At 35.4% G+C, this 21,503-nt stretch overlaps 1 protein-coding gene across 1 annotated transcript in view; it reads left to right on the top strand.

The window, feature by feature from the left end:
• Positions 1–21,503, top strand: part of ODAD2 (outer dynein arm docking complex subunit 2) — a 70,045-nt gene that overhangs the window by 36,382 nt on the left and 12,160 nt on the right. The window contains 2 exon segments of the mRNA XM_065731431.1: positions 11,917–12,105; positions 12,676–12,897. Of these exon segments, the coding sequence (XP_065587503.1) occupies positions 11,917–12,105; positions 12,676–12,897 (411 nt within the window).

Here is a 21,503-nt window from a genome sequence, read left to right as displayed (position 1 = left end):
AAATGAGTACACAGGTATTTCACACAGTTAATCTTGCCACAGTCTAAGATTACAAAAATCCACCATTTCTGTTTTACAATTAGAAGGTACAAAGTAAAATAAATAAATAAATAAATAAAATAATAATAATAAAAAGCCCAATCCTGAAATCTCAAAGACAGTTTTGTGCATTTGATTCTAAATAATTTGCCTGTTGCTAGACAGGAATTTAATAGAAAACAAGGGAGGAGAATCAAAGTGCCTGTGTGTCTAGATTATATGAACTAACAGTTACTTCATGGTAACTGGCTCAGAGTACTTCCTATGGAATAGCATCATAGAATTTGATTGACAATATTGTTGAAAACATCCATATGTTACAGCTAAGTGATAGTGTTTATTATAACAATAGGATGTAGGGCAATAATATTTGTTGTAAATATATTTGTTCTGTTACATATTGAAGTCTTGTATAATTTAATTTTCTATTTTAAATTAGAATACATAAATTGTTACGACTCTGACAGTCATAATATTGTTTTGATTCCTGTCCTCACTTCTCATAGCCAGCACTAGTTTTAAAAACTTCTAGTCTTGAGAATTGTTTGTAACATGAAGATATAAGGTATATTGCCAGCAACATAGTTTAGGTGGTAGAACTCTCCTGAGGAAATCTGCATTGTACCTGTCAGTGAGGAAATCTGCATTGTACCTGTCAGTGCTACTTCTGTCTTAGAAAAAATGACATAATTTTGGATAAATTAGTGTACACTTTTCTTTAAAAAATTCTAATAGTTTTGTCATTTTTTCAAGTGAATTACTGTAATAGAAGCAGGTTCTTATTAATTAGTTACTTCCAAAAGGAAAGGTTACTACTGCAGGCACATTGGTAAAGTGTAAGTGCACCGTCCAAGAAACACAAATGATTATGAAAAATAGCTAAGAAAAATCTACTCAACTCTGTTGATATTGGAACAGCAATACTTGGTTATGATGCTACTTTGAAAAACAGTATTCATAGTGTTATCCCTATGTACATCAGCCCAGACAGAAAAACAGAGAGAAACTCTACAAAGATGTTATTTAGGCTATTATAGAATTCAAAGGCATTTTGCCAGAAAGTGGAGCGCTGCCAACTTGCGTTTGTATAGAAATACCTATTTCCTCACAGATTAACCTTAAAATAGCGTGTTTTGAAGTAAAAAGGCTATTTTCATTCCTTGTATTTAATAGTGTTTTGGGTGCAAACAGTTAATGTCAGGCTCATCCTTTCCTCTGTCTTTGTCTTTGTTTGCTTATTAGCTTTCAAAGTTTAAATTCTAACTTCTGTTGCAACTACAACTATGAAGGTTTTATTAAGGTACTTCAGGAAATAAGCTATGTGTAAAGTCTGTCAAAACTACTTAGGTAAACAGTCTGAGAATGTTGATTTGATGGAAGAGAGAAAGAATCTTTCTTATTTTCTTAAAATGTACTTGTAAAATGCTATCTCCCTTTTCTAGAAAATTGCATTTTTCTCCCCTCCCCATAAGCTATTGCCTCCTTCTCAATCCAGCAGTGGAATGTCATGGGTGTGATGGAGGATGATTGGATATCTAAAGACTACTGTGTATTTCCTAAATACAGGGAAAGAGAACGTCCGCATTGACACCACAGAATACAAAAGCAAAACTAAACCAGTTTTAGACATTTTAGAGATGGGTATGTTGACAGTTAAGTAGCCCTCAGCTTTGCAGATGTATTATACACTGAGGAACTGAGTTTTACTGGAGCCAGCAATCTGCAGTTAACCTGGAGGTGGAAAATGTGTTACCGATGACCCACGCTATTTAAGATTCTTATATAAAATTTTCTTGTTACAGAAATTTTAATGTAACCACATGTATAAAAACAGTGTGGATATTTCTGTATATTAAAGTAACAAAGAAAGGTAGTTGAACTTGTAAATTCTTCTGATATTTAACAAATGCTAAAATTATTTGCTGTTTTCTATAAATCAAGTTTACTTTTTTCATGCATTTTATGGATCAGTAACTTGTGTATGAAGGTTAATAGTTCCCCATAATGCAAACTGCTGTTTATTTGCTTATATTTAAAAATTGTACATAAAGAGTACCTATATATTGTTGTTAACATACTATTCTTTCATTAAACCGATATTGTCAGAACTTGGGTATGCACTACATTTTCCAGTTTCTTTGTTTTCCTTGCTATGCCTCTTACATTCATATACAGAAACCTTGGCAGTTCATCGTAATGATTTTCACTCTTTTCTCTCCATTTTCCAATTTTTTTCTCCAGCCATTAGCATATTTTAACATCATTCATACCTACTTCTCTATATTTGATCTTATTTTAATGCGTTTTTTAATCTCTGTTATCTGAATGTAGACTTTCCAAATTTTTAAGCTATTTTTATGAACTGAACTTCAAAAGAGTTACTGTAAGAGAGACAAAAAGGAATTTTTAGCTTTTCATTCAGGCCTTCCAGAACAAGGTCCTTGGAGATTTAGGAAGCCTATGAAGTCAAACTTGGTGAGCTCACAGTTGGCTGCCATGCTTGCTGGGGGCATGAAGAAGCAGCCCTTTGCTACAGGCTGACTAGAAGTTTAATGAGCCAGCTATCATGGAGAATTTGGGCTCCAGTAGACGTAGTATCTTTTGAGATCTTGAAGGGACTCCCTTAAATTTCCCTGAGGTCCTTAGGAGCCCAATTCGTGTAAAACACAACCTGAAGGCTGGGAAGCAACAGGAAACTGAGAGCACAACCCATGTCTCCTTCACTGGGGAGTCTTAGATGCTAAGTTCCATGCAAAGCAGCTGACTGAGAGCTTGTAGAACTTAAGAAGCCAAAAAGCATAGGAGCTCCTGGAGGCCTGGCTTTCCAGCTGTTTGGCAGCTCATTGGGCAAGAAGTCAGGGGCTCTGTGAAAACCAGAAGCCAAGCTGCCTGGCAGGCAACTTACCAGCCATCTGGCTGACAAGAGAAAGATGAAGAGGCACGTTGGTAATTTAGCCTGCCTTTATGCCTGGTTTCTGTCAAAGTTTTTCAAGAAGTCATGTTCTTATGGTAGGTTTTGGTTCCATTCCACTAGCATTTTCTGATGGAATACTATTCCACTGGAAAATATTTGACCAGCTTTCTTTGTAGCTTAGTTTATAATAGCTGCATATACTAGTCAACAGCTCGTCATGTAGCTTCTGTACTTATAAATTAGACTTGCTAATTAGGTCTAAAAACCTATAAAAAGCTTAAAGCTCATATTTCTCCCCTTTTCTTTCTTATCTCTTCTCTGTTTATTCCTGTCCATAACATTTTTTTTTCTGCTTTACCCCCTGGGTTACCACATGGGACTGCCATAGGTTTTAAGGCAAGCAAAGAATATGGAGATCATTGTGTCTCATTTGCTGTATAATACAAACCAGAACATTTCAAGCAATCATTTTATCTAGCCCAGAAGCTTTTGAATGAATTATAACATATATTATAACCCATGTTGCTTGTTCAGATTCTCAGTGGCCTGTAATTGTAATTGGTAAAATATGATATGATTGCCTTCTCAAATACCACTCTAATTTATGGAACTGTGCCATGAGTTGCAATGACACAAACAATAATTGTTATAACAATTTACTTGTTTGTGTTGTCAATGCATTGATTGTTTTGCTAGACTGTCCTTGGAACATTTTAATATTACTGCCTTGCAATGCTACAATATTAACCTACATTACTGCCAGTATCTCATGTTAGTAATTATGTGAAGAAGTTTACTTAGACACTTATTCAGAGTCAATGTTTTGAGCACTTACTTGGATTAAGTTCAACCCAAATGCAATGGAAACAATGTTCAGTTTTTCCAATTATTCAGTGTCATCAGTTTCTCATACTTCCATTATTATAATGCTTTTCAAAATAATCTGAAGCAAATCATGACGTTTTTGCCACTGTGGCCTCAAAGGACTCTGATATTAGTAGTTCAACTTCTGCAAAGAAAAGCTTCTGTTAAAAAAATAAATTAATTAAAAAAAAAAGGATTTGGCATTTACACAAGGCTGAGAGTTGTGAGGAGTGAAGGGGGGAGGAAAGGAGGAGGAGTAGAGGTAGTCTGCCAGACTGAAAAGTAAGGAAAAAGAATAAAGTAAGGAGTAGACAAAAGGACTTCTATAAGTTCCATGAGAGTATGAAAATCCTTTTTCCCCACTAACTTTCAGAGAACTCGCGTTGTATGCTTTCTTGGCCAGTATGCTTGGCTGATGGACTTCACCTTTGTATCCTTGAAACTAACAAACAATAGCAATATATTCACCATGTATTTAGCTCTGCAATGATCCTATCCCTGAAGAACCAGAAACAGGGGATCCTGTTCTTTCAAGCTACTTCTAATCCTATTCTGGAGCCATATTAAAACTACTGATATAACAATAAGCCTTGGATGACCTTAGCTGAATCAGTGGACAGAGGACAGGAAAACACATGTTGATAGTCTAGTGTTACTTTCTCAGAAGATTGCAGCCTAGAGATGAAGAGTTGTGAGATGAAGTAAGATAGTCTCTTAGATAAATGAAGAGTTTCTTCATTTAGTTATGCTACAGAGACAGAAATAAAATTAATCTTTAAATATAAAATCATTTGAATTAATATTACTGTTGTGTTTAATTTGAAAAATGAATAGAGATATCCATACATAAGTTGTATTTCTTTTTTATACTGAGTAGCTGTGACATAGGAATTTATCTGTTGCATTTCTTTATTTTGATTTTTAAGTTGATTTTGAATTATGATAAGTCACTCAGTTGGCAATAGGGGATGGAAATGGGCTGCTTCCTTCATTAAAGCAAAGGTAGACCAAAGATGACTCAAGATAATTACAGTTTATTTACCCAGCCATACCGTCACTTTTTTGGGCAAAAGCATTTCAATTTTGACAAATCAGGTGTGACACCTTAAGCTTTTTATGATGCTATAAAAGTGAAATACTACTTGTTTTTAGTAGAGAAACATTTATCTCTCAAGTGGAGTATTTTTAAAGATAAACACAATGAGTTTTTTAATACAGTGCTTAGTTTTAAATCTTCCAAATAGAGAAAGCAGCATTCATTTTGGAAGAAATAGGAATGGAATCTGGTTACAAAATTATTCAGTAGTGCCTGTTCAAGTACTGTCTGTCTCAGTTTAAAGGCTGATGAACTTCATTTATTTAATGAAAATAACCACAAAAAAACCACGCATATGATGACAAGAAACATTTTAAATCCCAAGGGTTCTTTTTCTATAAGTATTGCAAAGACCAAATGATTTTTCCAAATCTGTCATTTCTGCAAATATTGTAATGCTTTCTGCTCCTAATTAAAAAAACAAAAAGAAACAGAACAAAAAACCAAACACGCTTGTCTATCTCACAGTATTTCTGCTCTCAGCAGAAGCCAGCATAGGAATATCTCAGTTCTCAATAGGGAATTTTGTTAATAAGCATGCTGTCCAAGATGAAAGTATGTGATTAAAGAGTATAGGGAGTGTTAATATGAACCTTTTACCAGCATGGCAGGTAACCTGTTGTCTTCAGCATCTATGCCAGCTATTTCATTTATTTATTTATTTATTTATTTATTTATTTATTTATTTATTTATTTAAACTTCTTGAAATTGCAAAATGCGCTCTTTGAATCCACCTTTGAAATAATGTTTATCATACTTTGTGAGATCATTAACTGCTGGGGCAGCAAAGTTTTAAGAAAGATGCGTTCATGTGAAGTAATGAAAAATCCTGTTTTCTCATACCCTTTCCAATCATTTAAGAAGTAGTTTAACAAACCATGTTTGTTTTTTTTTGTGTGTGTGTGTCTGTCACATTAGGTGAAATTTTACATTAAAACTTAAAATACTGATGACCTAAAATGAGGCTATTTCCTGTTAGTACAGTAAAATGCTCTTGCCCCATGCTTTTTATATTTTTATTGCTCCTTTAAATGTCCTTCTTTTAATGTCATTACTAAATAGTAAGCTAGTTGTACAGCCCATACTTCAAAACAATGCCATTTACGTTTTTGCAGTGAGTTTTAAAGACTACAAGTAAATATGAAAGCTTAATACACAAAAATATCTGGAAATGACAAACTCTTGAGTTAAAGCTCACAGTGAAGTTGTCCTTTGATTATTTTTATATATGGACATTGAAGGTTGCTTTTTTTTTTTAAACCTGAACCTGCAAGTCCAAAAACATTTCCAAAAGCATTTTATATCTTATTTTTCTTCTTTTATGTTACAAAAAGAAATACAGATGAAAATTCCTGAGGTAACTCTTTGATTTGGAAAACCTAAGTCATGGAATTTCATTGTACTTTATAGTAAGAATAGTTATCTGATCATTAATAAAATTATACTCAGACATGGACTCAAAAGAATCGAATCCAGACCCCTTCAATCACAAGCACAACTTTCTATAATTTCTTCACATGAAAATATCTTTAAATTATGGCAGCTGTATATAATGCATAGACCTTGCATTAGAAGAAAAGAAAGAGGAAATTTACTCTACAAAGCAAATATACGGTTCTGTTAAATTATATCAAAAGGGTTGCATTTACTGTTTAAACTTCTTTGAAAGAAAAAGATTTTATTAAATAACATAATGGATTTTAAAGCTTTCATTTCATTCCTTCTTTCTGCTCCCTGTTCTTCAAATTTCTTGCTTTCTTGCTTTTCTCTTTGTCTTGCACAGACCACCAGACTACACCCACAATCATATTTGGGAAACTTTCCTGACATGTGGTTTCTGCAGTTTCCCTCTGCTTTTCATCACTGGTAGAAAGTTCTGTCCTTGCGTTTAGCTGGTTTCACAGACAATTATTGAAACTCCCTTCTTTACTTACTGCTGGATTGTTTATATATAATTCCATTCATTCAGTGTGACTATACTCTTTTACAAAATGTGGAAAATACAGTCATGTCAGAGGAGAAGTTAAACAAGGAGGTTTCTAATCACCTGGAAAGCAAAATATGTACAGGTAGGAACATACAATATTTATGTATTAGTTGATGATAATAGGAGGTAGTTCTTCTGTCTTAATGAAACTTTTTATAAGACCATAAATAATACAGGGATATCAGAACCATGCAGAAAAGCTGTGTCATCCACATTTGTAGCTGGGCCCCATACATATCTTAGATACTCACTGTAGGATTTACTTGTTGAAAAGAGCACTTTCTCACTTGTTGAGCCAACACAAGGTCATACACGTTTATGTAGTAAGGTTCAAAGAATTTAAGTAAAAAATAAAATATTTTACTTTTATTTTCCTTTATCTTATCATTTAGCTGTCCAGATCTCTAATACATACAGTAAGAAATTGTTTTGAAGATGTTTTTTTTCACATCTTTTCCACTTTTTGGTCAAGCTTTAAAATATCAAGTAAGATATAAAAATTCTTATCAGGAAGTATTGTTTGTGCTATATACACAGAACATATATACGTGGTATAAACCAGCAATGATAGTTCTATCCTATATATCCATGGGAAACATGCTGTAAGTCCACCTCCCTTTACATGCAACTCACATGGCAATAGGATTGGCAGAGTGCTATTGCTGCTTCTGTGAGTCACAAATATATCTTGTCCTTATTTTGCCTAAACATCTAAGTCTTCTTTTAATTTCTGTTAGAACCTCTGTTACTTATTCATTCCATTGATTTTTGGGACTTAATCAAAAGTAATCTTTAGGTTTATTACCCTTTCTCCACATTTTGTGGCTCCTGTTTTTGATCCTCAAACTGTATGGATTTAACCTTTCCCTTCCAGGCTCAGGAACTGCCTTGTCTGTGGTGGAAAATGTTACATTCCCAATGGGCCTACCCACTGCTTTTGCTTTTTGTTCAAAGGAAACATTACAGCTAAGAGTTCTATTTGTCATATAAAACCAGAACTAGAAAAGTAGGAATTTTTATTTACCAAGTCCATGAGCAATTTGATTGATTTGCTCAGCAAAGCTAGCACAGTACAATTGGAGCCCTTCTCTGGTCATAAATCTTCTCAGAAAAATAAGTAAATATAATCTAAACCATTCTTGGTTTCATGGTCACTCCCTAGCCCTAGGAAAATTTATACTGTCCATATTTGTGTTTTCGTGAAATCCTAAGACCTTTCATTCCAGAGGGGTTTCAGGAGCAATTCTGACTGTCTAAACTAGAATTCAAAATTCTCCTATTGACCTTCAGAGGAAAGTGTGTGAATTAAATTACACTTGCAGAGCTTTCTTTCCACTTTTTCCATCACATCTGTACACAGATTAAAATTTCTTCTACAAATTTACTTCTACTCATTTAACTGGACACTTTTACTCCCCTTTGAGAGTAATAAGAGTTTGAGACCAGACTATCAGATGCCCCCGTTGTATAGTAAGATGTCACAAAGAATTTTTCAGAATACGTCCTTGGTGCTCCTGGATTCTGCCTTTCCCTAGCACAGTCAAATAGTTACAGATCTTTCTTAGAAATAATGTTAGCATTCTTAAAGAGTATTCATTTGCACTTGTCTTTGGATATGTGTGCCTTTACTTCCTTATTCTTGTCTTATACTGCAAATGTATCATTGTCTTTCATCTGATGATTGCAAGTAGTATGGTTATTTAAAAGTTTTCAAAGTTCTAGCTTATGCTAAGAAGTCCAGAGCTGTATAGAAGAATGCTTTTGAAGGTCCCCTTGGGAGCAAGGGACTCTCCAGCTCTGTTGTAGGCAAAGTTTTCTACTCAGTTGAACAGCTCAATTGAGATCCATCAGAGTGTTCCAGCATTACTTAACTTAGCTTCTTATGGTTCGTATTGTTTGTTGCCTTCCAGCCCTCTCAAACTGGACTCCAGGTTTCTTCGGGAATACAGTGCTGGCCATTACTGCCCTGCAGTACAAAGCACTTCAGATTCCTGGAACGTAAATTGGATATTCGAGTATATATAATTTACATATTTCAGGACTGGGACTTCTCAGATACTGTTACAACAAGATAGTGTTTTACCTCAGAGCCCCAGATTAATGCTTAAGTCAGCATCGGGTGTATTTTTGTCCAAGTAACTGGAAAGGCTCCTGCCTGGAAATGAGCCCTTGCAATTTTGATGTCACAATATTTCAGGTGTCTCTATCCAGGCTAACATAACACTTTCTTTATTACCAGATTTTTGTTTAATACATTTCACTTGCATCACCTATATTATAACATCCTCTACCTCCATATGTTCTCATTGGATGTCCACTGAGGCTTTAATAGCCTTCTCTACCACTAATATCTCTATTGTCTGCAACTAGATCCATGGTTAAAGAATTCTTGCTTTTCCTTTCCTTGTTTTCTCTTACCCTACTTCTAGCAGGTTTCTAAAATTGTTAATCCAATAGTGCTTCCTTTTAAGAACTTTCATGGGATCATATTAATCTAATCCTATCTTTTTGATGCAAAAACTCTTTGATCTCGTTTACCATATTACCCTTTCTACTTGTTCGTAAAAACAATGTCCTTGTTACCAATCCTTTTATGAAGGGTAAGATTTGCGCACTAATGGCATACTTTTGGTAATTAGTTTTCCATAAAAATAAGATGACTGTAAAAAACAAACAAAACAAAAGTAACACCTGAAGGTTTTTCCCACAGTGTTTCTGATTCGTATCTTTTTCAGGATCAACAGGTTAGGTTAGGTTTTACTCTTCTACTGAAATCCTTGTTAACCAAAATTTAGTCATTTGCTAGTTTGCATGATCACTGACCAGAGAGCTTGAAGAGAACCACCCATCTTTTCCATATCCATACTTGACAGCTTGAAAATATTCCAAAACAGTGTTGTGCTGGATTGCAGATTATATTAAGTGATAATAACAGGTATCTGTGCTTAGTATCAGGTCCACTTATGTAAGTAACTGAAAGGCCTGTTTGGATAACAGTAGTGATTTCTCTAAATTTTATTGCAATGCTTGATATCCTCTGGCTAGGCACTTGTCTTTGCTAATTTTAACGCTTTCAATTAAGTTTCTGAAAATGATACTGCACTTCGCAGTGTTGTGTCTCAGGCTTTTTGTAAGTAGGCATCCTGAGAATCTCTTGAAGGTTGATGACATAATGCTTCTTGAAATTAACTGCATATTGAAAAAATATATTTAGAAAACATTTAAAGAAGTTCATGTTTTTCTACTCTGGCATTTTTTTCTGTCCATGAGGAAGGTGAAAAGTGACTGACTAAAGTAATGCATGGTGGAACATCTTGCCAAAGAAACAGAGCGACATTTCCTTTCTGACAGTTTAATGGGCTGTAATGAATCTTGTTGTACAGCATTAGTCAGTGACTATGTAATTTAATCAGTTAAGAACTTGTGCTTAAACAAAACTTAGGTTCATATCCTGTTTGCCTTTAAGGACACATGAAGTACTGCATGCTGCATGCCACTTTATGAGATAACTGCCAGTTCCTCTTTTCCTGAGGCAACCAAGTGAATTCCATACCTGTTAGCTCAGTCTCACAGTGCCAAAACTGCTGGTTTTCTGTTTTACACATTAGCATGTAAATGTGTACTTGCTAATTCGAATTAACCAATAAACACAAGACTGTAAGTACAGACAATTCTGTGTTAGGCCAAAGGTTCACTTCTCCAGTATTCCGTTTCTCAACCTTGCCTACTGGGGATGCCTAAAGAAAGCTAGAAGAATGTGGAAAACTTGTAGCAGTGACTTCCCTCTCCAGGATTCCCTCCCACCTTTGAGAAATCTGTGGACCTTGAACTTTGAAAATCAGAGCAAATGCTTTTCTATTAATTAAACCTTAATGATTTTTGTTTCTGTGAATTGGTCCAGTGAATTTCAAACTTAGAAACTTTTAACAGCTACTATAATCCTACTCCAAGGACTTCAACATCTTAACTATGCTAACATGCCACCTGCTAATTTCATCTGACGCTTCCACTTTTCTCTTAGAAAAGAGAATTCCTGCATGATCTTTCTAGTCATCTCTAGATTCTATACACTTCTATCATATTCTTTCTCATTTTTTACTTTTTACAGCCTTGAGTGTTCCAGTTGGTTAATCATCCCTTCCAGAGAGCAGTTCCCTTTCTTTGATTATTCTTGTTGTCTTTTTCTAAACCTTTTCTAAAGTTTGAAAGTGTTCCTGATGAATAGTGATTTGCCTTGAAGAAAAGAATATTGCTACTCCTATGTCTTAGTTGTCAGATAATGTGAGAGACAGAAGACACTTAGGAGAGCCTAAACTAAGAGTGTAAATTTAGGTTGGGTGTAAGGAAAAAGTCTTACAGTGAGGGTGGTGAGAGATACAGCAACATGTTGCCTAGTGATGTGGTGGATGTTCCATCCTTGGAGGAGACTTTCAAGGTCAGGTTGCACCAGGCTCTGATCAACCTGATCTACCTGTGGTGTCCCTGTTCATTGCAGGGGAGTTGGACTAGAATACTTTTAAGGGCTCATTCCAGCTCTAAGGATTCTATGATTCTAAACAAGGATGTCTACTGTTGTTTTAGATGCTGTAGAGTATATGAGGCACATCCTGACAAATACAGTACAGCGGGTAAAGGAAACATGCACATCTTTTGGAATGATAAGTTGAGGTCATAAAGAGCACCTCAAGGTATCTAAAATGACATTAGATATCTTAGGCATTGAATTTTTGCCTACCTGGTAATATGTAAACAGTCCAACTCTCATCTGTAGGTCAAGAGAGTTTGAAGCTCTGATTTAGTCCTATTTGGTGAAGAAATTAGAACAGTTTTTCAAAACTGCTGTTGATCTCTTTTCAAAACAGCTTTCAGTTTTCAGCTTCTCAGTTTTTCAAAACAGCAGTCAATCTCTTTTTTGTGTTTAACATCTTAATATAATATAGACTGAGTATTCTGAACATCTTAATATAATATAGACTGAGTATTCTGAAATAATGTTTCCTTTAATTCTTATTTAGGATGCAGGGGAAATGGTTCGGTCCTTCGTTGGTGGCTTGGAACTGATAGTCAATTTGCTAAAATCAAAGAATAAAGAAGTTCTAGCAAGTGTATGTGCAGCCATTACAAATGTAGCCAAAGATGAAGAAAATTTAGCTGTTATAACAGATCATGGAGTCATCCCTCTGTTGTCTAAACTAGTAAACACAGTAAGTAACAGCTAAACATATTATATTAAGTATCCAAATGTCTTCTGTTAATTTGCATTATACTTAAATAAAATATTGTGATATGAGTGATAGATTTTTCAGCGGCTAAGAGGAAGAGCTATAGAATTCCTCCTCTATGAGATGTATTTTAGATATGAAAGCATTCTGTGGCTGGTGCTAAAATTGCTTTGGAAGATAAGCTTCATTTTAATAATCACTGTTGCCAAATATTGCTTTTCAGAAACACATCTGCTGTATGGAAAAAGCATAAAGAATCAAGAGAGCAATAAATCTGAAATATAGAGAGAACTGCAATGATAGGGCTATGTGTTAAATTTTAATGCTAATCTTATAAAATTTCCAGCCAGTCTAAAATTATGTTTAAAACAATATAAAAATTAGCAGCATTTCTTACAAAGTGCTACTAGCCTTACAGTTCTTTCCAATTCTTAATTGTGGTACAATTAAATTGAGATGACTTGGAGATGTTAGAGAATGCAGTTCTGCTTTCTATGAAATTTTTATAGTATTATATTGTTTTTAATTTATTATGTTTTTTGCCTTCTTCAGAACAATGACAAATTAAGACATCACTTAGCAGCGGCCATTTCTCACTGTTGTGTGTGGGGAAACAACAGAGTTACCTTTGGAGAGAACAAGGCAGTAGCTCCTTTAGTAAGTTACTTGAAGTCAAATAATCCATTGGTCCATAGAGCAACAGCTCAGGCTTTATATCAGCTTTCAGAGGATCCCAGCAACTGTATCACCATGCATGAAAATGGAGTGGTAAAGGTGAGGTAGAAATTTTCTTACCTGACTTGGTAAAAGAGACTTTGCACTTGAAATAGCTTTTAAATAATGCAGAATGCCTCAAATATTCTGAGCTTTGTCCCAGGAAATCTTGATGGCAGTGAAATAGTAAAGAGTGTTTCAGTGCTAAAATTATCACAGCTTGGTGATGTTACAACATCGGCATTCACTTCTAGAGTGCTTCACTTGCCTTTGACCTCAGCTGGTAGTGTATTTTTGATGCCATAAGCATTTCCATTTGGTAGACTGGAATCATATTATGGCTAGGAGGTGACTATGAACTGAACACTTAGGTGGGAAAAGAAGCACTGTGCTTCTTTAGTGCCTGTTTGCCTTGGCAGTAAAAATAAAATAACTTTTGAAGGCACTAATATACCTGGTGGATTAGCTACTGCTAGCCCCCTTCTCACCCTCCATCCCACCCCAGAAGCAAAAATAATGGAAGTTTGGCAGTGTTTTTTCAATCAATCTATTTGGAAGGTTGATGCCGTCAGCCAGCAGGCAATCAAATGGTAATTACAAACTTTTAAGAAGAGTTCATAGAGCCATAGAATGGCTCAGGTTGGAAAAGGCCTTGAAGATCATCTAGTTCCATCTAGTGCTATGGGCAGGGTTCCCACCCAGCAGCTCAGGCTGCCCAGAGCTCCATCCAACCTAGCCTTGAGTACCTCTGGGCTGGGGGATCCACAGCTTGTCTGAGCAGCCTGTGCCAGTGTCTCACCACCTTCTGAGTAAATAATTCCCTCCTAATATCTAACCTTAATCTGTACTCTTCTAGTTTACAACTGTGCCTCCCTGCCATTTCGCAATCAGACTGTATAAAGTTGGTCTCCCTTCTGTTTATAAGCTTCCTTTAAGTACTGGAAAGGGCCACAATGAGGTCTCCTTGCAGCCTTCTCCAGTTTGAGCAAGCCCAGCTCCCTCAGCCCCTCTTCACAGGAAGGGTGCTCCAGCCCTTTGATCATATTCAAGTAAATATATCTTTTGGCATATGTCTTATGTTCAGTGTTCTACTGATGTCAGTCTGTGTAGCATAGAATCTGAAGTCCTGGAGTCACCCACAACAATGTGATTTTACAGCTGTTGTTGAGTCTTGAAAACAAGTTTGATACATTTAAAATAATTTAAAATAATTGATTCATTGTAAGAAATCATAGAATATCCTGAGTTGGAATGGCTTGACTAGGGGTCATCGAGTCTAACTCCTGGCTCCCCCATTTTAGTCATGAATTCATTCATATAGAGGAACCCTGTCAATCTTCTAATAAAAGCAAGTGTGCTACTTACTGTTACTTTCTGTACTTTTAATTATTCAGATATTTTCAAATAAACTTTATGGAAACTTTGTTCTAACATAATAATATAAATCAAGCTGTTAGTAAGAGTTTTATTCATTTGAGTTTTTAAGAAATCATTAACATAAGACAAATTGATAAAATGGATAGGCCTAAGTGTTGGGACCCTGGAGCAATTTCCAGCTCTAAAGTCCAGGTGTATAGCCAGGCCTCATACTGACTGCATATTAAGGATAAATCTGGATGCATGTCAGAATGTTCTGATTTCTGACCAAAGGAAAAGAAAAAAAAAAAAGAACAAGTGAAGAAGCAGCACTGAAACCACAGTATGCAGGAATGACTGGAAATTAGGACTATAAGATACACTGCAAAATAAATTTGCCTTTCAACTAAGTTATAGCCATAGGGAATCCACTACTAGTGTGTATATCGAAGTTAACATGGCTCAAAGATCCGTATTAATATAATGTAAAAGTTTAGACCCTGTTCTGTTCTCTCTAGAGCGTAAAGTGACAGAAGTGCAGTAACAGGTTATCAGAGTTAGCTTTCTCTCAAGCTATCTTGAACCTTACTACTTGTCTAGCTTTGGTAGCATGGAGCTCTAGGTTCAATTTACCTTACTCTAATACTGTGAGACAGTATGAGCATATCAGTATTTAAAAAAATAAAACAAAACACCCAGCTTGTTTTTAACAGAGTTTTTAAAGGAAATGAGTTTTCTAAAGCACAAGAGGACAGTATCTGTGGTCATCTAGAGTTTCTATTCCTAGATAAAGGTTGTTTTAATTAGCAGTTATCGTGCTGTGAGGTTTCCAGCTTCTTTCTAAGGGTTTTGTGTTGTGTTAAATACCTATAATATTAAAGGAGTGAAGGAAATTAAAAAAATAAATAAGCTTTCTTGTAGGATATAAATACAAAGGGCAGAGCAGACCAGTGACACATAGTGGCTCCTATCCAGTGTGGATGATCATATAATAGGTGTGCAATATTGTGTGCAGTTTGGGAAAACATATATTATTTTGGACTTGTAATAGTCTGTCCTCAAGTCCTATCAAAAATGCCTTTGTTCAGTGTTGCCAGAGATGAGCATCTGTATCATGGAGCACATGGACACCTTGGTAGCTCAGTGCACAGCTGACCAATCCAGCAAGGTTTATGAACTTAACTTTTGTGTTGACGTTGTTGGAATAACTGTCAGGAAACAATTTGTAGAGTTTCAGATCATGCGGAAGAGGAATTCCCAGGAAGAAAGAAGTCGAGTGGAAAAGGTTTATTAACTGTAATACAAGGGTCAGTGCAGTGCTAAATCTTGTCTGATCTATTCAGTTGGTTTGCCAGGCACAGGTGAGACTGTTGCAGCACTACTGGGTCTGTGTCTGTGCTATTGGGTATCTTTGCATTATGCTTCTCAGTGATCACAAAATGTTTGGGTGTTTTCATTTTTTTAGCCTCTGTATTGAAGAGCTGACTGAGAGCATGCTTTTGTGATTATGTAGCGATTGTTGTGTCCAGAAATTTCTTTGATCCATCCTATTTTTACTTCTGGATTTTTTTTTCTGGATTCCTTTGATATATTTTCATCCTTTTGCCAGATATCTAGTGTTTTAGTAATTATGACTGGTTGGATTAATGGAGCAGCTACTGTGGTTCTGACTGGATTACAATACATGCTGAATACTGTTATGTTCCTTAGCAGTTGTTCATGTGCTATGTTCAAGTGCACAGAAAGTCTGATGTTTCAGGGAAACATTTACTCTGCAAGAGTGACACATCTGCTGAATGCTTGAGCAGTTGGTCAGGGACCTTTGCAAATCATCAAACTTCTGACTATTTTCTACACATGAAGCAATGCTTTCTTTCTATCAAACACCAGAAAAAACTTTCTCCTTCTGAAGTAAAAATTCATGGCTGTACTGGAAAAGCAGTAGAGCAAGTAATGACATGTGGCATTAGAACATGGGAACTTTTTAGACATTAGAGTGAGGAACAGGCATCTCCCTGAATTCAAGATGGGAAATAGCTGTCCACAGACAAAGAAGAGCAATCTGGAAGTGGATTAGCAGTTTTTAGGCAAGATGCACTTGAGTACCAGGCAACATGCTTCACACTTGGTGTTCCCTTACAATTGGAGAAGAGAAATAGTAATAATCACAGACAACTAGAAGTCTCTAGCAGTCACAGCATTCTTCATGGAAACATGAAGCTGTTGCAAAGGAACAAAGACTTTTACCTGTGGTTGAGTGCTCTTGAAACTGCAGAGCAACCAAACTTGTTCAAGAAAAGATCTCTGCTAAGCAGTATAGGTTTTTTACAGGCTTGCTCTTTTAAGATAAGAACCTTTTCTTGGCATCCAGCCTCTAACTCCTGTTGCTGCACCATGCCATTCCCTCAGATTCTCTCACTGGTCACCAGAGAAAACAGAGGAACTTCAGCCACTCCTTTTGCATCTTCATCTCTAGACCCTTTACTGTTTTTCATCTCTCTTCTAATTTAGACATTTATGCAAAGATAAGGCACCTCAGTCTCTACCAACAATACTTTCTGGTGTTCTTTAGCTATAACAGAAGCGCAGGTACGAAGCTCAGATCTACACAATTGCGTCCCTCGTATCTGTGTTTAAGGGGATGTCTCACAAAGTTCATACATGTGGACATAAATGACTATGCAGTCCAGTTCCTTATTAGGTAGGAATGACAGACTTCTGAATAACAGTGCAATATTGGAAAAATACAGATGAGATGTATTTATGATATGTTGGTAATGAAACACTATCTGCCCAACAGTAACTGAAGCACACTTTAAACGTGATCTAACAAAGACAGATGTTTTGAATTAGTGGATCTAACTAACTTGAATCCAGGGATTTTGAAAGACTTTGGAGTATTAATGTTGGATTCCTTTCATCTAACTTTGGCCATTTTTAGATACAGAGTTTAAAGCAATCTAAACTAAGGCACCCTCACAAGCCAATGGAAAGCGGGGCACCTGCAGACTTATGCTAGCTGAAAATAGATGTCCAAGATATCGGGAAAGTATAGGCTCATGAAGGTTTCTTGTTTTCTCCACTGAGTATTGAAAGGATCTAGATCTGTAGCTCAGACTAAACAGCTGGCTTTCAGACAGCTAAATTTAAATTACTATCCTCCTGAATGTTGATATTCAGCAAGCTTTGCAGTACAGGGAAACTTACAGGGTTGGGAGAAAAGTAATGTGCCAGTATTTTAAAAGCCTAAATAAGATTATAGTCCTGTAAACTGGACACTATTCTCATACTGAATAATCATAGATATATACTATGGTACTACATTGTACATTATAATACTAGAAGAGATCATTGTAATGGTCTGGTCTGACGAGCCTTGCTCATACAAGCCAGAGACATGGCTTCAATTTATTTCTGTTTGGAATAGAGTATATCTTTTAGAAAAACACTGACTCTTTACTTAAAAAATTCCAGCAATGGAAAATCTAGTAGAGCCATCAAAACTTTTTCCAGTATTTAAATACCTTCCCCATAAAAACATTTGCACCTTATGTGTAGACTAAAGTTTGTCTAGCTTTATCTTATGCCATTACATGTATGATACTGTTGCTTGGTAGACTGAAAAGCCTCATATAGCTTCTGTTTTCACAAATGTACTCAGGTAGTGAAATCAAATCACTCCATTGTCATCACTTTAATGAGTGTAATCTATGATGTAATCTCTGTCTTTTCAATTGCTTATTTTGGTGGGTCAGATCTGAATCTTTTTTTCTGAATTTTCCTTTTTTTGATTCAATTTCAGCATATTTCAGGACAAAATTCACTATTCCAGTAATAGTAGTATAAATTCTTAAAACAAATAAAATAACTTCCCTGTCTCTATGTAAACTCTGTTTGAACATCAGAGATTTTCATTATTCTGTTTGGCCTCAAGTGTTGCCCTCAAAGTTCTTATTCAGCCAGTTTTCTGCTTTGACTGTTCACCAGGCTAGCTGTTCCCATGCTATAATGCTGGCTTTCTTACACGGGGGTAAAAATTAACATAAGTTAATACTGATGACATAAATCACCAATGAATTTAGACCTGGTAAAGTAAATTGACTTTTTTTGAGAGAGAGATTAAATCAGACTTCAACTTTTGTCAATATACTTTATAAATCTCAAATGAGTTACCTGTCTTTTTTATATTATTCACAATATAAAGGCCACAAAATGTATTCAAGCATTTTATTGTTTTAGAGGAGAAAATTTTAAGATGCCAACACAATAACTCTTCCAGTAATGTCTTTAAAACAAAATGCTGCCTTTTCCATAATGGAAGATTCCAGTTTTGGCAGAGATATGATTCATTAGAAACCTGAATTTTGCTGGTTGAGAGTTGAATTATGTAGGCACAAATGGATTAAGGTCTATGAAAAACATAAGAGTTCTTTTGACTGCAAAATATGAAGCTAAAAACCACCCATTATGTTTGCTCAATAGTTTACTTTTGCAAGCAGCTGATCAGATGGTACATAGACATTCTAAAACGTTGAGGGATATCTTCTCAGTGAGATTATTTCTAGTGTCTCATATGAGGATCTCTTGGCATTTTAACTTTTAGTAAAGTTTGTGCTTGTATTCCTAACTAATAAATAATGTCATTAATCTCATTCACTTATTTATCTGCATTGTCAGAGCTCTTAAAGCCACTGATCACAGTTGAATTGTTCATTTTGCTACGCAGTGATGTATAGCTATATCAGAATCCTCAGAAAACTTAACTGTTTGAAGGTAGGACACAGCAAGGTGAACATATGGGAATTCAATAGAAAAAATCTAAAAATATGTGTATTGCTTATATTTGGTAATTCAAGCAAATCGAGATACAATCATTGCTAATTTGTAACTCCAACTCTGTTATTATAAGCAAAGTATAAATACCAGATAATGACTGTAATCTTTTTGTGAAAATCAAGAGAGCAGAGCCACCAGATAGTACACAGTGACCCATACATTAAGATACTTGACCCATATGAGAGCCATAGTCTATCTGCTGAAGGCTACACAAAGTCAATTATGTTAGCCTCTGTTGAGCTCTGTTTTGTTCTGGGCTGTTTTATTATTCAGAAAAGTTGATATAAACATTTTTTTCCTGCATTGTGAATAAGACTATTTTCACCTGTTATTCCATTGTATGTGGACATATTTGGGCCAGAGGATCCACTAATTGCAGTGGGTGTCTGAAACACAGATCCGACTTCACAATTTATGTTCTGTTACTTTTTTAGTATTGAAAGTGTCCATCCAACTTCCTAGTGTAAAGAACTGATCTTAGCCTTACTCTTTGATCTCACTGAATCATTTGCACATATCAGTAGATACCTTCTGGAATATTGGTAGCAGCTCGTAGGATCTTCAGCAGGAATGTTGAGAACATTTTAAACCCTTGGTATAAGGGAGGCAAAATAGAGTCTCATGCTTCTGAGGGTGTGCAAAATGCTTCTAGATGCACCTATGTGCTTATACATATGAATAGGTACATTTTTAATTAATCCATCACATCTTCTTGTCATGCTACAGCCTCAAGAGATGCATAGTTGTTTTTCATTCTGTTAGCTTTTATTTTGGCAAAGAAGCTGTAACAGCTATGATGTATTTTCAAAATTGTACTATGAATTAACCTATGCAGTATTTGTACTTTTTGAGTTCTGTTAGTAATGGTAGAAAAGCTAATCACACAAAGGCTTTTCCTTTCTCCTATAATAATCTAAAATTCAAAAATGGTTTAACCATGATTTATAAAAGTTATTGTGAAATGTCATTTTTCTGTTTGGAGAGTTCTTCTATACTTTGTTATAATGACTGTTTTAAAGAATATATTTGGGGTATTTTATTTTTAATTGCTTCTGAATTTTGGTCATTATTTACTAAAGCCATAAATCCTTACCAGTTTTGGCTAATTTTTTTTATGTGAAAAGACTTTCATAAGATCATCTTTGTGAACTACAAAGTATGGAAGACAATTACTGGTAGTTTTTACTGATAATTTTTCAAAAACTCCCTTTTTGGCACATACCATACATAGCCAAATTTCAGAAACTGACATGCAATTGCACTGGCACCTAATTCTTTAGATATGTTTGATTAGAGGGTTGTTTGGTTTTTTTGGGGGGGTCTTTGTTGCGAACCTTGATACAGAATACAGAGTCTTATGTTATTAAACCACCTTTAAGAAAATACTTTTTAAATCAATCCAAAATATATTACTATGCAGTAATATTATCCATGTGCGATACATAAATACTTGCATATTTACATGTTTATGGTTTCAGTTTCAGTTTCAAAGATCCATCTTATATGGTTGGCTCTATTCAGGCTCCACTGTTTAGACTGGAGATACAATTGTTTGGCACATAACTCCAGGCTGATGCCTGTTGTTTTTCATAAATTAGTTGTTACAGTTCTTAGATGTCAAGGAAGAGGGCACTAGATGGCAAAATTGCTGCATGGCTGTTGGCTACAGAAATTACGCCCAGTTCCTTCACCCACAAATTTATCAATCACATCACACTTCAAAATTTCACGTGCAAGATTTTCCACAAAACAAGTTCGATACTGGCATCTGTTGTTTTGTTTCAGAAGAATTAACGATAACTGACAGTGTTACACTACTGTGATTTCTATTGTGTTGGCAACTGCCAGGGTTGGGCATTTTCCTTATAGCTTCAGATCAAAGAAAGAGAAACCAGTAAGCCTCTAACTTCATTATAAGTAGAATTTACCATTCATAAAGTAGGGGTACTTATATGTAAAACATTTCACTTTTGCACCATTGCCAAAGGTAATGAAGTTAGACTTCAGTGTAGATTAAACCTCAGAGTTTCACTGGTTTTTGAAAATTTCACACTACTAAAGTTTATGATACGTAGCAAGTGTTCTGTTAAAATCTGGCTTATCCCAGATAGGAAAAAGCAGCAGCCCAAGGGAGATCAGCTTATCTTTGCCCAAATCCTATGCTTCAGAAGACCTCTAATTTAGTAACGTTTGGATAACAAACCTTGTGGCTGGCATAAAACTCCTCTTGGCACAAGTTAAGCATCTTTCAGTCTTATAAAAAGAAGCTTGTCCCACTAAGCTGTAGGTTTGTTGGAGCTGTTTAACAGTAGCTGTGCCCTGCAGCTCTTTTAGTGATAAATGAGCTGCTTTAAATAAGTGCAATTGCAGCCAACTGTGCAGAAGGAATCATTAAAAAAATTTAAATAGACATTTTTGAGCTTAAAAATGCACAAACAAAGTATGTTAAACCAAAATATATGGTGCTTCTTTTA

This window comes from Cyrtonyx montezumae, unplaced genomic scaffold (assembly GCF_038088225.1).
Source record: "Cyrtonyx montezumae isolate F1298 unplaced genomic scaffold, pur_monq_1.0 scaffold_14, whole genome shotgun sequence".
Classification (NCBI taxonomy): Eukaryota; Metazoa; Chordata; class Aves; order Galliformes; family Odontophoridae; genus Cyrtonyx; species Cyrtonyx montezumae.
The sequence above is the reverse complement of the archived record's forward strand: the minus strand, read 5'-3'. Positions and strand labels throughout refer to the sequence as shown.